This window comes from Xyrauchen texanus, chromosome 8 (assembly GCF_025860055.1).
Source record: "Xyrauchen texanus isolate HMW12.3.18 chromosome 8, RBS_HiC_50CHRs, whole genome shotgun sequence".
Lineage (NCBI taxonomy): Eukaryota > Metazoa > Chordata > Actinopteri > Cypriniformes > Catostomidae > Xyrauchen > Xyrauchen texanus.
In genome coordinates, this window is record NC_068283.1 from 42506481 (window position 1) to 42523126 (window position 16646).

Genomic DNA, 16646 nt, shown 5'->3' on the forward strand with positions numbered 1-16646 from the left:
ACGCGCCCCACTAAGTGCGAGAACCACATTATAGCGACCACAAGGAGGTTACCTCATGTGACTCCACCCTCCCTAGCAACCGGGCCAATTTGGTTGCTTAGGAGACCTGTCTGGAGTCACTCAGCATGCCTTTATTCGAACTCACGACTCCAGGGATGGTAGACAGCGTCTTTACTCAACATTCATATGGACAGTTGAAACACTGAGCATGCAAATTGGCCCGGTGGAGTGGTGGTGGCGTAGTGGGCTAAAGCGCTGAGCTGGTAATCGGAAGGTCGCTGGTTCGATCCCCACAACCACCACCATTGTGTCCTTGAGCAAGACACTTAACTCCAGGTTGCTCCGGGGGGATTGTCCCTGCAATAAGTGCACTGTAAGTCACTTTGGATAAAAGCGTCTGCCAAATGCATAAATGTAAATGTAAATGTAGCATTTAGCTTTGATACATGAAATCTCTAGGGCTGTTTCTCTATGTCCATTCTTTTTATGTTCTTGTGTTCTGTGGACTTGTTTGATGTCATCACTCTGAATCTACATATCACAGCACATCTCAAAACTCTCATAGATGTTTTATGTCCTCATGTCATCTGAGCTCTTTCAGTGTTGTCAGGCAAGACGGATTTTCACAGAACTCAATAACAAGAACACATTCTTAGCATTGAGAAACACACCAGGTTTTCATGCTCACCTTTGATTCTGCACGCAGGAGATTTATGTCTATGTAGGAGAAATATCAGAAGAGTGCAGCCGCGCAAACGCTCAGCTTAGAGGGAACATTGCCTTAAGTAGTAATTATGACTGGGAAAACTTGAGTTGGGAGGAGATGTAAACTTTCAAGATGGCGGAGGAGAGTACGGTTTCTAGTGCATGAACGTTTTTACTACATTTTTGAAATACAGCTAATTGTGTGCTAGCCGCTAGCCATTTCGTTCATATGTATTTATGTATATCAGCAACCTTTTTTTGCATTTTGTGCATTTTTACACTGAGAAATGCATTTGACCAAAATAACATTATCGTCAACAAGCTGAGGAACATGTTTTACAGTGCCAAAATAAGAGTTCCCCAAGAAATATGCAAGAACGAACCTGCCACGTCCATGTTTCTGGCACATTCCGACAGCAAAGCATTTGAATGCGACATAATCATATTTACCACTTCAGAAGTGGAAGTAGGATAATTACATTTGCACATGAAGGCAGCATTAACATTTAGCACCAATAGATTTCAGTGCATGCTGGGTATTGCCCTCTAATTTGACATTAAATGTTTGTATACACTTGGCTCGGATTGATTGAAAAAGCCAGGTGATGTTTTCAACAAGACACCTGCAACCTCCTGCACCCCGAGAGAGAGGTTGTCAGTAAACAACCTGAACATAGGGGTAAAGAAGGCAAAATCGAGGGAGGGAGAAAAAGGCCATGTTGACAAAAAGATAGTGGAAAATTCAGCGAGTGGAATGACACTATGTTGACCTGTACAAACTGGTTTGTCAACGCCATGACTATAAAAAATACCTAACATTGACAAGTTCACCAAAGCTCGTAGTTCCATCTGGAAATAAGTGACAGGACTCCAAACAAATATTGCATCTGAATTTGACCCCAGGCATTAACGGTCAGAATCTGATGGTGAAATACACCATAAAGAGAAAGTGTATTTAAAATATTAATCGTTTAGTTTAGCATGCTAATACATTTTAGGAAGATAAGTAGAGAGATTAAAATAAAAGAATGCAATGTGTTCTTAAAAAGACTGTATACTGGAGTGGTGGTGGCGTAGTGGGCTAAAGCACATAACTTGTAATCAGAAGGTTGCTGGTTCAATCCCCACAGCCACCACCATTGTGTCCTTGAGCAAGGCACAATGATCCGGGGGGATTGTCCCTGTAATAAGTGCACTGTAAGTCGCTTTGGATAAAAGCATCTGCCAAATGCATACATGTAAACTGATCGCATACAAGAATTTGCCTATGAGCAAGTAGGTACACCATAATGGATGTCAAAGTGCAACATTGGGCATTTAAATGTTGTTGAAATTTTGTTCAGTTGTTGACTCCTTTGGCAGGGTTATTTTTGTATTTATGGTCTTGAATAACTTGAGGGTAGTGTTTCAGAAAGCACATGAAAGGAATCCTGTCTGGCTGCCTTCTAGCAGTATACAATAAAGCTGTCTGCTGATTGGCTGATGCAGTGACCAGAACACCCAATCTTGCAGCACACACAATTTCTTTAGTAACTACATGCTCTTTTGAGCCTTTCATAATTATGTTAACCAGGGCTTTGGTTTGGAAGGCCCTACTAAAGCCCACAATCTTAGCATTGCGTAGTGCTTTCTGTTAGTTAGGTAGTCTGTTATCCACAAGCCAATCATCAGGTATGGTCAACTGTTCGAGTGGGCCTGTAACGAAGTGTCTAGTGCACTACCTTGCTGTCTACTGTCTACATAACCAGCTGCCGTATAAAGGCTAGGGCATACTTGGCTTTTCTGCATCCCATTCCATCTTGCGAATGGTCGAGGTATGTGTATTTTCGACTGCTTTGTGATACTCTTTTAGTACAGTTAACAGCAGGTGCATGTCGGTATACAAGATTAGCTGCCGGTACTGTTATGTCATGTTCGCATCACTGCCGGTAGGCAGTACCTCCGCACATGGCTCACTTCGAGCACTGCCGCAGGCGATGCGCAAAAACTTTACATTTGTCTCAAAAAACAAGGTTGCACGTGAACATTACAATGCTTTACTGTGCTAGAAGCAGCGCAACGAACATACACAACACTATATTATGTTATAATTATTTTTAACTTGACACAGCATCTACAAACCACAGCGCTCCTGCGTAAGATGCTAAAAAAACAGCAAGAAAATAATTGAAAAACAGAGTTGACAGAATTAAAAGCAATACAGTTTGTCTTTAGCATGTTTGGTGCTAGCGTGTTTGGTGTTGGCAGAGACTATTTAGCAGGGACGGGCCACTCCTTTTAAAATGAATGAGAGAAATCAGAACGCCCAGCTAAGAAGCTCTAGCGCCCAACGGTCAACGGATGTAGAAAGAAAGCCCCACCTTACAGGTAAAAGAGCCAATCACCTTTTAGATACAGACATCGCCTGTCAATAAACTCGAGAATGTGCATGCGCGTTAGCTATACAAGACGGGAACGTTTTGGGGGACGTTTTTTTTAGCATAAGATGAGGTAAAGAATGCACAATTTATGATCACATTGTATTGATGATCTGCAATATGTTCTTTGATTGTAATCTTGACCAACTGTTTTTGAGATTTTGGTCTTTCCCCATTCAGGTAGCACTAGCATGACTTGAAACAGCCTTCCGAGAGCGTTCCAAAGATGGCCGACAGTGGACTGACTTGCTGGACAGACTTTGGTGTTAGGCTGTTGAGGTGTTGTAGTACGAAATGCAGACTCTTGTTGACTGTGTCATCCGTGTAACTTTGTTTGTATGATACGTGCCTTGTTTAAAGTATTCTAATCTCTGTGTGACTCTGTTTTTAGTTTTACCTGCCTAGGGGCTATAGTTGAATATTAGCCAAACTGGCTAGACTGCCATATTTTACAGTAATGTCTATTAATGTGTGCTGTCCCTGTAAATCTAAAGTGAACGTCAGGTAAAGTCTGCTGACTAGTGGGCCCTATAGAAGCAAATCACAAATATGGGTAGTAAAATAAAACTTGATAGGTAAAGTTTATCAAGACTTGACAAAAAGCCATGTCTGAAAATGTAAAGCAATAAACTTTTAATTCATTTTAAAAGGTTTTAAATATAAGTTTGCAGGTTACAGAATGGTAGCTTAAAGTATACAGGCCTTGTTCACATTTGTACATTTTTTTGTGGCAGTTTGGGTTGACATACTGTCAATGTAAGTCTATGGGATTTTGGGGATTTTGGGTTTTTTTGATCACTCGATGTGTGAGATCTCTAAGTCAGATCAGATAGCAAAGTCATAGCAACACAAGCCAAATGTTATTTTAGTCTTGGTTTAGGGATATTGAAAAAAAATAAAAAAATAAATACAACATGTCTATAGAATAACAGTATGTTGGCTTTGTCATGCCAACTTAATGAAACAGTTGGGGGTGCCATAGCAGCTGTTCAAAACTCACAAATTTACAAGTGAATTGCATAATGCATCAAAGGATGTAGAAAACACAACAATGACCAGCTGTCAATAAAGTATAATAATATAGCTCAAACTGGGAAGAAAAAAAACATGAGACATAACTGGAATGGAAGAACACTTATTTATACTCCTTGTAAGGTAAGCAGCTGCTTATGTACCATTACATCTGTGAGCATTGTGATTGGCAGGATTACAAAAATAGGCCCCTCCTACCCTTTGCTTGGACCTCTCTTTAAAGCACTTCACAACATTGTGTACATATACAAGTGTGCAGAGTTACAAAATACAGCACATGATAATGAAATAACAGAACTACAGTCAGTATTGTTGTTATTACAAATATGTCAAGAGATACCCATGATTGGATTTGGAACTGATTGTAATATTACAGCTCAGGTTTGTTATAGGAATGAAACTAACATATCAAAAGCAAGTTGGCAAAATTCAGGGATACATTTGTCCACCATGACTCAATAAAAACTTGTGCTAAATGTGCAGTTCGGCTGCGTTCCTGACGGCTCCTGAGAATGTTCTAGGTGTGAAGTGACTTCTGACCCAAACCAGCAAAGTTCTGGGTGCTTCTTTCCACATAACCAAAATACTTTTAAATAGATTTATGTGTACAGACATTCTGCCTTTAATAAATACATTATTTGGCATTTCTTCTAATGCCAAATAACGCGAGTCTGCACATTGTCTCTATGCATATCCCTCTGATTCGGGGGGAAGTTCAGAAACCCACCAAGACACTCAAGTGTTTTTGAGAGTCAGAAATCTTTCAGAACCACACCCAATTGCCAATAACCCATCAAAATGTATTATGTAACAGCAAAAGGTGCTTCCTCTCTTTACAGTCTCAATGGGTCCAAAGGTTGTGAAGTTCAACAGTTTCCTGGTTTCATTCAGTCATGCAGAAGAAAATGATGGGCCGTATACCATAATAATACATACAGTAATATTACTCACATTCTCATGGAAGATTGATCTCCATGTGCAAATGTCTATATGCACCATCTGTAAGTACAGAGAGTGTTTGATCTAGGTAAAGGCAGCAATACATTTGTTAAATGCCATGCATGGAGGAATGTCCAATTGGAGAGCTTACCCCAGCAATTATTTAGGCTTAAACCAAATAAACCAAATAAATATAAAATCAAATAAAAAACGTACATCCCTCAAATGTAATTCCACAGATTGTACTGTAGATCGGGGCAGCTCCTATATGGACTGGCTGCTCACTAGTTGTCCAGGTCGGTGGATTTCCGTCTTTGCACAGTGTCCCGTCTCCAATCCAATGGACTGAAAAATAAAAAGGTAGGTGTAGGATGTCAGGTAGAAAAAAGAGAACAAGTCTTTGGCTCCAGCTTGAGTTTTACTTGGCAACTCAATCCTATGAATTCTATTCTTTAAGTAATTTCAGATGTAATCTGAGTATCTACTTCTAAAGGGGATTTACATACACTACAACCAGGTAAATCCTACTTTGTGTACAAATGTCCTTGTTGCCTTCATGCCTAGTGATGCAGGGTCCAAAGTGAACATTTGAAGGGTTGTTGATTGAACCAGTTTGCTTTTGCATTTATAGATGTCTAAGGTGTGCTAACCTGGCTGATTTGGGAAGATTTAGTGATGTTCTGTTTATATTTGCTCTGATAAGCTTGACGTTTATGACTGTAATCAATGAGCATCCTTCCCTCTATAGTCATAATGCCATCACTAATTAAATGAAAGCCTTACGGAAACAATTTCAGTGAATAATTGCAGCAATTGAATGCTGGCTTTGGCAGTCATTACAAACACAACCTGGTCTTATAGAATTACGTTGGTATACCTACATATTTGGTTTCCTGGTGAAACGAAGACTAGAGGCTAAAAACAACAATGACTTTCATTCCCATTCTTACAAATCACAAGTAAAATGGCAGATTATTCATTTGTAAACCTCACTTTTCACCCTGTTTCTCATAAAATGCTATCTATTATGACGTCTAAAGACGTTTGCTATATATATTTTAGTGTATAAATTACATAACCGACTACATTTACAAGCTTGTAATCATATTTTGCACTAACTCAACTGATAGAGCATTGCACTTGCATTGTAAAGGACCGGGGTACGAGTCCAGAAGAGCATGCGAGTCGACACGCAAGCCTAAAGTGACTCGGTTGCTTCGGGAATTGCGTTAGCTTAGGTTTAGGTTTAAGGTTTAGGATAGGGAGGTCGGATTTGTTGTTTAAAAAATCTGTTTCGGACAAAATTTCGGTTTATTTTAGCACCACATAGTGGACATTTTATCCTCAGAACTGCCACAATACTGTATGTGTAAGTACACCTAATATAAGTTTGCAAAACTGTAGCCAACAGGCTGCACAAACAAGTTACAAACAATTCACTATGCTTTTATTTACCTGATAGCTCTGGACATGGTCGTTGACATCAAAGCTCCTTGGAGAAGGGAAGGGGTTATTCTGTTGGGTCCTGCTGAGCCGTGGCCGACCAGAGTGACCGGCGCTAAACCCGCTGACCCTGTGGATGCAGAGCACTTTCCGGAAGCTCTGCTTGAAGTTATCCGACAGGAAACCGTAGAGGAGCGGATTGGCACAGCTGTTGACGTAGGTCAAGATGACTGAGAGAAAGTACACGCCCGTAACAAGGCTGTTCTCTGGGAGGGTGTTGATCAGGTTGATGATGTTGAGGATGAAGAATGGCAGCCAGCACAGGACAAACACCACCACGATGATCACCACCATTCTTGTCACCTTCTTCTCAGACCTGCGGCGCTTGGAGAGTCCTGCCCGCGCCCCGGCGGACTTCACTTTGATCACAATGAGCAGGTAACAAAGGCAGATGACCAGCAAGGGACAGAAGAAACCTAGTATTGCGGTGTAGAGGATGAAGGCAGTGGACCACACATCACGTGGTTCGGGCCAGCTCATGTTGCAGGTGTTCAGATCAGGCTGGACGTCAGAGTAAATGATGACTGGCAGTGTCAGCAGAAAGGATAGTGCCCATACCATGCTATTTATCACCTTGGCAACTCTGGGTCGCCGCAATCTCGCACTCCGGATCGGATGTACCACAGCCAAGTAGCGATCAATGCTCATTACTGTCAGACAGAATGTGCTGGTAAATTGACTGATGGAGTCTGCCCACATCACAATACGACACAGGAAGTTTCCAAACGGCCAGTAGGAGAGCACATTGTGGGTGGTGAGAAATGGCAGTCCCAGAATGTACAACTCATCGGCTATGGCCAAGTTTAAAATGTACATGTTTGTGACGGTCTTCATTTTGGTGTAGCGCAGAACCACGAAAATGGCCAGAGAGTTCCCTGTCAACCCGAGGACAAATACGACAAGGTATATTACAGCCATGACTTTTGTGCTGTCTCCATCAGACAAGATTTCATTAAAGCTAAGTGATGTATTGGTTGTTTCATTGGATTGGTTGAAGTAGTCTGAGGATGACATGTTCCACATGGACACCTGGGTTGCCATCGTTGGACACGGGCACAGCTTCGGCAAGGAATGTCTGGCTTCTGAGTCACAAAGAGGCTAGAAACAACAAAATGAGAATGCAAAAGGGTTTTCTCAGCAGTACAAAATAATCACCGGCAGTTTCAATGCATTTTAAATGTGAACTGAACCTTGCATATTAGGCAGAAAAAGCAGGTATATATTGTACATTAGGCTTGAAAGTACCCATCCAAGGGAGAATACAGAATAGCTAATATATCCAAAGCATAGGACGCAGACTTAAAGGCATAGTTCACCCAAAAATGTTCATTCAGTCATTTTTTACTCACCCCTGTGTTGTTATAACCCCATATTTTTTTTTCTTTTTCTCAACACAAAGGGAGAAATTGTGAAAAATGTTGTGCTCAGTGATGTCATATAAAGCTAGTTGATGGTGACCACCTCTTCAAATGGATGCAAAATTTTAATTCAGAAGTCTTCGGTTGTTTTTATTTCTGGTGGCCCGTTTTCAACGCTTTCTTGATTGAACGCCCCATCTCGTGCACGTTACATTTACATTACATTTATGCATTTGGCAGACGCTTTTATCCAAAGTGACTTACAGAGCACTTATTACAGGGACAATCCCCCCGGAGCAACCTGGAGTTAAGTGCCTTGTTCAAGGACACAATGGTGGTGGCTGTGGGGGTCAAACCAGCAACCTTCTGATTACAAGTTATGTGTTTTGGCCCACTACGCCACCACCACTCCATATGCACAGGTCACCAAACCTTATCATATGCCTTCAGAACAAGACATGAGCCAAATGACTTCTGAATTATACTTTTGCATCTTTTTTAAATTTGAAGAGGTGGTCACTATAAACTGCCATTGTATGACATCACTGAGCACAACATTTTTCACAGTTACTCCCTTTGTGTTGAGAATAAGAAAGAGATATGGGGGTATAACAACACAGGGGTGAGTAAACAATGATAGTTCATTTTTGAGTGAACTTTCCGTTTAAAGGTCTTAACAAGAAATGCTCCTCTTTACAATAAAAAATAACCCAATTCTTATCAAGAACCATTTTCCCACTTGACCAGTTCTTTAATGAAGTTAATGATGTTGCAGTATATATTCTTGAGATCAGTGTTTGGCCTTTGGATTCTTTCAAGGAATATTCCGGCTTAAAAACAAATAAGCTCAATTGACAGCATTTGTGGCATAATGTTAATTATGAAAAAACAACAATAATAATTTTGACTCCTCCCTCGTTTTATAAGTGTCATTTACAATGGAAGTGAATGGGGCCAGTGCATAAACATTAAAATACTCACCGTTTCAGAAGTATAGTCACAAGACAAATACATTATACATGATTTTAACACGATTTTATCAAACTAAAATCACGTTAACATGTATAATGTTGAAACAGTATTATAGCGCAAATACTGTTAACTAAGCTTAACTTTGGGAACGTTTCTTTAAAGCATTTTAGGGCATTTTCACCATGTTGAAAGTAGCTGGTGCAGTCAGTTTTAAGTTGCATATATATTCTACGAGTGGATTACCTTTAAATAAGCAACCTATTCATTTCTAAATGAGCTGTAATTTAAAAGGCATTTAATTTTGCTCTTCATATTCATATTCACATTCACATTGATGCATTTAAACTGTTCACAATGGCAAAACATTGTATTCAAAAGTTTGGAGCCTTTATTTTAGCACCCTATAGGTCTATTTTAAAATGCTCATGCTGTTGGTTTCCCAATATCATTTAATTATTATTTTTATTTTGTCAAAATAACATTACTCTTCATATTGCATAAAGCACATGAACAATTCAGTGTTCAGTGTAATAGATTATTTCAGTTGTCTGTCACGTGAAACTCAGCACGCAAACTGCGCATGGTCTTAAATGACATTGACATAAGTGGCTCTCTCACTGCATATGAGGCGTGTAAAGAAAACAGAGGGACGAGGGGTGTTGCACAAACACAAGCACAGCCTCAGAAATGCGCTGAACCATAACTAGAAACAAAGGGTAACGATGCCACTGTTATGAGTGCAAACAGTCCAGTGGACATTATTTATATGAACCGACTGCGTTTCCACTGTACCGGTGAATATTTAACTTCACTCCGGTGCCACGAGCTCTCGTTTGGGGAGTGCGTGACCGTGACAAAAGGCCGTGTTGATGTTGCGACATTCAATTTAATTTTCCATTGTTTATTTCCATTGATCACATGACCGTCAGCTGCAACAGACGCGAGTAGGGGCAGTTTATTTAATAGCCAAGAACCCTTTGCTCTCCCCTTGTAGACTATACAGTGAGCAGAAAGCACACTTTTAGACTAAAAGTAGGCTACTCATTTGTTACTACTACCAGTTATTTGCAATCAAATGTAAAATGATGTATTATAGACAGAGCAATGTCTACACTGTGATTTGAACGTTAAAATACTAAAAATGGTACAGTAAAAAAAACGTTAATAAATATATTTAAAAAGACAATACTGTAGTTTTACTGTAATTTTTTTTCCAATAATTTATTTATTTTTAGTAAAAAATATGACTTTCCCATATAATTAATGATAAAAACATGTTTTACAAGAGTACACTTTTACAGTAAATTATTGTTAAAGTTACGGTAAAAGTTACACTGCATTATATTTTATGGGAAAAGTTATGTTTCTTATTTCTAATATGAGTTACACACACTGGGGTGTTCTGTGCTATATTTCATGTAGTTTAGTTCATGTTTATTGCATTATTTTAATTTCACAATGTTACCCTGATGGTGTTTAGTGTTTGTGTGAGTGACATTCATCGCAGAGCCACTATTGATGAACTTCATGTCATCATGCGCCTTCTGTAATTACTGCAGTGATTAAACATACATTATAAAGTGAAAAGCAGATTTATACAATTTCACAAGGTTTTATGTATTAAGTTGATCATTTAATAATATAAACAACAGTATTGCACCATGAAATATACTGTAAAATCAGCAGTTTTAAACTCTAAAATTTGTAGGTTGTTCTGTAAAGTTGTTTAATTTTTTACTGTATTTTTTACATAATTATTCTGGCAACCACAGCTGCCAGTTTTCTTTTTTTTACCCATTAAAGGTACTTTTGTAGGTGTAACCCAGCTAGGCTGATTCAATTACAGTAAGTAATTTAGATACCAAATGAAGAATATTGTTTATTTTGACTGTGGAATATTTATTATTATTATTATTATTATTATTATTATTATTATTATTATTATTATTATTAACTTACAGCACTGTTAAGCTATTAGAATGGTTTAAGTTGATTTGCAGTTTGCACTACCCTACCTCAAGCGCAGTGCATCGTCCCTTGGCCAGGAGCGCTTCCAGTGATTGATCAAAATCTCCTCGGATCCAGCGATGGACACCTAATCAATATTGATTACATCCGATGTCTCCTTGTCTGAAATCCAACGTCAAAAGCCAACACTTTACCTTCATCCCCGGTCTTAAACGAGTGCACTAGTGAGGCGTTATCTTTGGTGCGCACATTATCCTTTGGAGGAAAAAACTCGATTTTTGTGTGTGTTTAAAACATCTGCATTTAGCCAAACCATTAAACTTAGATGTATGTTTTCAAGCAAAGCATGCAATACATATGCAAATGTAGTTTTCGTGTTTTCCTCTCGAAAAGGCAGGATTATCCAGCTGTGCTCTGGTGGAGAGGTGCTGCTCTCTCCACGCGCGCACGATGTGATGGCTTTGACTGATCATCAGCGCGCAACAGGAGCAACTCAGATCCCTTCATACGTCACAGGCTGCACATACACGTTTATATTGTGCTACATTGATAGGGAACATTGATAGCCCCCAAAACTATTTGGACGCGTAATTCACGCACAATGTATGTATGTATGTATGGCATTGCATTAGAAAAAGGATCACACTAAGTGGCATGCATTTTAAAGAGACTTTTCAAGCAACGCAACAGATTTCATGTTAAAAATGAATGCAAAAACTATTTGGACACTTTCTGGAAACACTTTTCCTGAATATTTGTCATTTTGTTATTTTTTCCCCCTATTTCAGGAGATCCTTGTGGTGAATTTACTCATTTAAAAAAATGATTATGCACTTGACTGACCCTTAAACTGACTTCTACAAAAAAAAAAAACCATGCTTTTGTGACATTCTGTTAAATGCATCTTTTTGTAGTATACATTTGAGCCTCAGACATGATCACTCTGTGTAATGCTGAAAAATGCATGTCCTCTTAAAATGCACTGAAAAACTCCATTAAACATATGATGTTAATTGCCAATATTGGTGAATGCCTCAACAGTATATCATTGGTGTCGTGGTGAATGGCCCAGTGGAAATCTCCATTCTGAAAGTATTTAAAAGGCATGTTTTACTGGTGTAATGAAATGACGAGGGTGTGTATGTTTGTCTCTTCATGTTTGCCTGCATTCCAGTTTCACAATACAGACCTGCAGTTCTCTAATAAATCTAAGGTCTGTGAATTTTACTCTACAGTGAAACAATCAGCGCTCGGTTTGTAAGATCTCTACTGTTCATTGAAGTTGACTGGGTCTTATGTTTTTCTGTTTAGTGTTTTGCAAAGCTCCAATGTAAGTTAAGATCAGTACCCATGTGTTCATGGCAAGCTGATTTAGCTTTTAATGCTCCCAGCATTCATCATTGTAATTCACTGGAGCTATAGAGCTCTCCATTTGCATTTTTACTGGTAAGAATTCCAATAAAAGTTCCAAACTCCAATTAAGAACTCTGCAAATCTATTCTTACATTTAAAAATAAGTTACAAAGGTCGCTCGTTCCATTTTTATTGAAGAATTCCAATTAGAACGCTCTACCGCTGCATTTTTACTAGTAATACTTCCAGTTACAGAGCTCTACAACTGAATATTTAGTTGTAATATGTTTCCATATTATTTCTGACTGCCATTCATTTCTAATTAACGATCTGTACAATTGATACTAGTAATAAAACATATTTAATTGTTGAACTGTGTAATATAAATTCTTACAAGCAGAAATTCCATTACAAAGCTATTTAATTGGAATTATTACTAGTAAAAATGCAATTATGACGAGTAATGCTGGGAACGTTAAAACATAATTTGGCCCAGACTTGCATTAAGGTTTAAAAACTGCTTTAATTGAGTTATTTCATTCAGGAACTCCATGATATCTCTATACAAATGGATTTAACATTATACAAGTACTGTTACATCTGTGGACCAGATGCTTTCTTATCAAAATGACATAGACAAGTACTCAAATGACATGAGGCAGCTATTAGGGCAGGTAGCTAGTAATAAAAGCGCCCGTGAGAAAGGAAAGTCGGCTCAATCAGGCAAATTGAAAGAAGCAGGAAACTTGGGTGAGATTGGCTGTTCGGGAGAACAAGGACGTTTCATATGACATGTTTCAGTATTACAGTGGGTTTTAATTAGTCAGTGCTTGACTTGGGGCCAGGGACGTGCGCAGACATTTTGGGGGGCTCAAGTGGAAAAACTTTTTTAAACAAAACGTTAATATATTAACCCAACTTTGACTTCCTTAGCAATTTATGTGAATTCCCTCACACTCACGCAATTGTTTCATACCCAACAGATTTCTACATAATAATCAGAATAATGATCAAAATTCAGAGGAAAGTCACTTGATGTAAGTCATTAACTGGGGAAGTGATATGCTTGAGTTATTTTGTTTATCCGACTCACCTGCAGTGCCTTGTCACATGTATGCAATTTAGCACATTTTAATTAGTTACCTTTGTTGATTTGCATATCAATGTGGAGATTATGATGATGTTATTAGACTTTATTCACCTGTAGTGTCTCCATTAAGTACAGTACATTAGCCTGTATGGCCATGATATATTGCCTTAGCTAAAGTTTAGCTAACGTATAACATTAGCTAGTAGCTCATGAGTCATGCATGTTAGCAAGACATTTGGCTAATTAGCTGTAAAGTTGAGGCACTGGTAGCTTAGTCTTTTGTTCATCACCACACACCTCCACACAAGCCAAGAAAAACACAACTGGAATAGAAGTTGGGAGGGGCTGCTGTCTGTCTGTCTGATGTGCCAATGTGTGCTGCACAGCTGCATCAGCTGGGCATCGGAACTCGACATACGTTAGTCTCATCTCTCGACATGGTATTTTGATAGATATTTGTTTGACAGGGAAGCTGTGTGCGCAAACAGGAATATATATATTGATTTATAAAAAAAACAAAAAACAAGCACCCCAGAAAAATGGGCACTTTCTCTCGAGGAGAGAGAAAAAGGGCAGGTGCTCAAGCCCCATTTGATGTCTCGGTTAGTAGAAGCACTGTCACTTATAACTCAAATGGCCCTGTTACAATCTTGGACAGGAGATCTATAGATGTCCCTCGATCATTATGCATGCTTTGTTTATGAGAAATTACAGACAAAGGCATCTGTGGATTTACAGGGAAGTATACAAGACAGTACAATATGTGCAGTGTGATCAGGGGAGGAAAACATGGCACGCACAGGCACAGGAAGAGGATGAGCAGCTTCCTGGACCTTCCCACTTACAGTAGCTTGAAACTTTGAAAAGGGACATTCAGCAACAGAATCCTTCATCCCTAAATCCCGATGGCTCTGCTATGATTGCAACTTCACATACGATGTAAAATGGACAATTTAAGACAAACTCTATACATCCTGTCATCCATTTATCTTCAGTCCAGAGCGTGTACTCAGACCACATCACTTACAGTATTACACACTTTCTCTCATTATACATTTATTTCAGATTGTACTTTATACACAGTAGAATTGAACGTCTTCTGTCGTGGGTTACGGAGATGTAACCCATTATACAGAGGGGGCATTTAGTCCTGTTGTGCTTAACACCAGGGGTTTTTAAACTTTCAGGTGCCAAGGATCCCCAAGTATGATGATCCCTCGTGAGGTACCCCCCATCCTAAAATATAAAGGTACTTCTCTGAATTTGTCCACAGACCCACTATCATCCCCTTGCGGCCGCAGTTGAAAAATCCCTGCTATACACAATACCGATTTATTTGTGGATTTGTTTATGCAATAATTAATGAATAAAATCATATAAAAATATAGCACAGCCATATACATTTTGTAACTTTCTCTGATTAAATTAAGCTGATGCAAAAAAGCCATTGCAGAGGGGTTTTTGATCTGTCTTTCCAAGAGGCAGAAATCGATTCCAGATTTATGTAAATAATGAAGCATTCATGACAGATTCACAAATGGATCGTTCACTTGATACATTTCCAGAAATATTGTGTGACAACGTCCGTTTTAGAGCACAAACAGGGTCTTAACACTTTAAAGGCCTCTTGTAGTTGGTGAATACCATACGTGATCTCAATGGGACAAAAAAGGTGAATATTTTATAGAAAACAATCCTGTCACACTACCTTGTTACCCCCATTTTACAACTATACTACCCCTATTTAGTAAGTGTGCAAAAAGGCATACAAAAACATCTTGAAAAGATTAAATAGTTTCTTGGGGTTTCAGATTCAAAACACATGAACTGCACATTGAAATTGTTAAAAAAAACCAAATCAAAGCTAGGACACCACTGAGGCCCCAGTCTGCCAACAGCACGACTTAGATGCCAAGGAATGGTTAGGCAGATCATTGAGGTTGTTGCCAGTATGGTGGTGGTGGTTCTGGGGAGGTTTTCCCATGAAAATGGACACCTTGGCACTGAATGACGAAGATGAGGGTCTGTAGAACTTGCAGGACATCCTGTTTGCATTTCAATCTCAAGACTTTTTAAACTCTTTTGACTTCTTCTGGTATCAGCATTACATTCTTCTGCAGTGTTGACAGTCTGTCTCTAAACTCTCCCATCACTTACTCTGTTTTTGTATCCCAGCTCATCTGGTATTTACTGTCATTGCTGAACTGGTAGATCATGATGCTAACAAAAACCAAGGTCATTTGATTCCTGGGGAACACACTAGGCAGGATAAAATGTAGGCCTACACCTCGAGTACACTGTAAGCTGCTTTGGAGAAAAGCGTCCACCTAATGCATAATGAAAATGACTCATTGATGGTGCAACTAATGTCCAACACATGGTTCTTCTCTGTAAGGTGTCTCTGGTTCTTTCAAATGTGACTGCAAACACGTTTTTGACCGTGTTGACACAAGCATAAAAACCATCATCATTAGAGCTGTTCTGTGCTTATCAGTCTTTATAACCTTATTCCCAATCCTCATTGGCTACTGCACCACTTTTGTCCTATGAGCGCATTACAAACTCTGGACTCTGGAATACAGATGGGCTACAGTAGTCCCACCACAGCAAACCGTCTGGTTAAGGTAACATCAGAATGGCAGGAAGGAGAGGACGGTCACACTTAGGTTATTCTTTTACTTGCACTGATAAGAGATGATGCTTGGTATTCATGTTTAATAAGTGTAACCAGTGTAAAAATGCAGACTACTTGTCTGTAAAAACCTACAAAAACCCAATTAAAACGATGGCTTCTGTTACAAGTCGTTACAGATTTGAGTGTTCTTTGTATGCGTCTAATAAAGCACTTCAGTTAAAGTTATCTCGTCTTTAATCACGGCATCTCCTGTTTTACTTGAGCTAACTGGAGTCATTAGTCTACTTTCTTGATATGAAACAGGGGCCAGTTAAATGCATGAAATCAGATAAAAACACAAATAAAACATCCTTCAAAAGAAGCATATTTTTTTGCCTATATGTAATCATTGCTTGGAGAAAATGTAGTTTATTGTGGCTTAAAAATGCTCAGCTTAAACATACATACTGTGCTGTATATTTATGTGCATGCATGTATTGAAATGTGCATAAATGTGTTAGGACTTATTTATTAGGATGCTTAAAAATGTTTTACAAGTCATTATAATGTATTTCACCCAAAAACGTTACAAATATATCATGATCACCCGACCATAAGTTAAGCAGAATGTTAGTCTCAGTCACCATTCACTTTCCTTCATCTTTTGTTTCATACAATGAAAGTCAATAGTGACT

General features: G+C 38.8%; 1 protein-coding gene across 1 annotated transcript; it reads right to left on the bottom strand.

Annotated features, from left to right (window-relative positions):
- Positions 1 to 3797: 3797 nt before the first annotated feature.
- On the bottom strand, positions 3798 to 11335 carry LOC127647227 (somatostatin receptor type 5-like). Its single transcript, XM_052131361.1, has 3 exons — positions 10942 to 11335; positions 6549 to 7694; positions 3798 to 5438 (listed from the first exon to the last, which is right to left on the bottom strand). Exons 2-3 carry the CDS (start codon positions 7635 to 7637, stop codon positions 5358 to 5360), a joined length of 1170 nt encoding a protein of 389 aa, XP_051987321.1. The 5' UTR covers positions 7638 to 7694; positions 10942 to 11335; the 3' UTR covers positions 3798 to 5357.
- Between the last annotated feature and the right edge of the window lie 5311 nt (positions 11336 to 16646).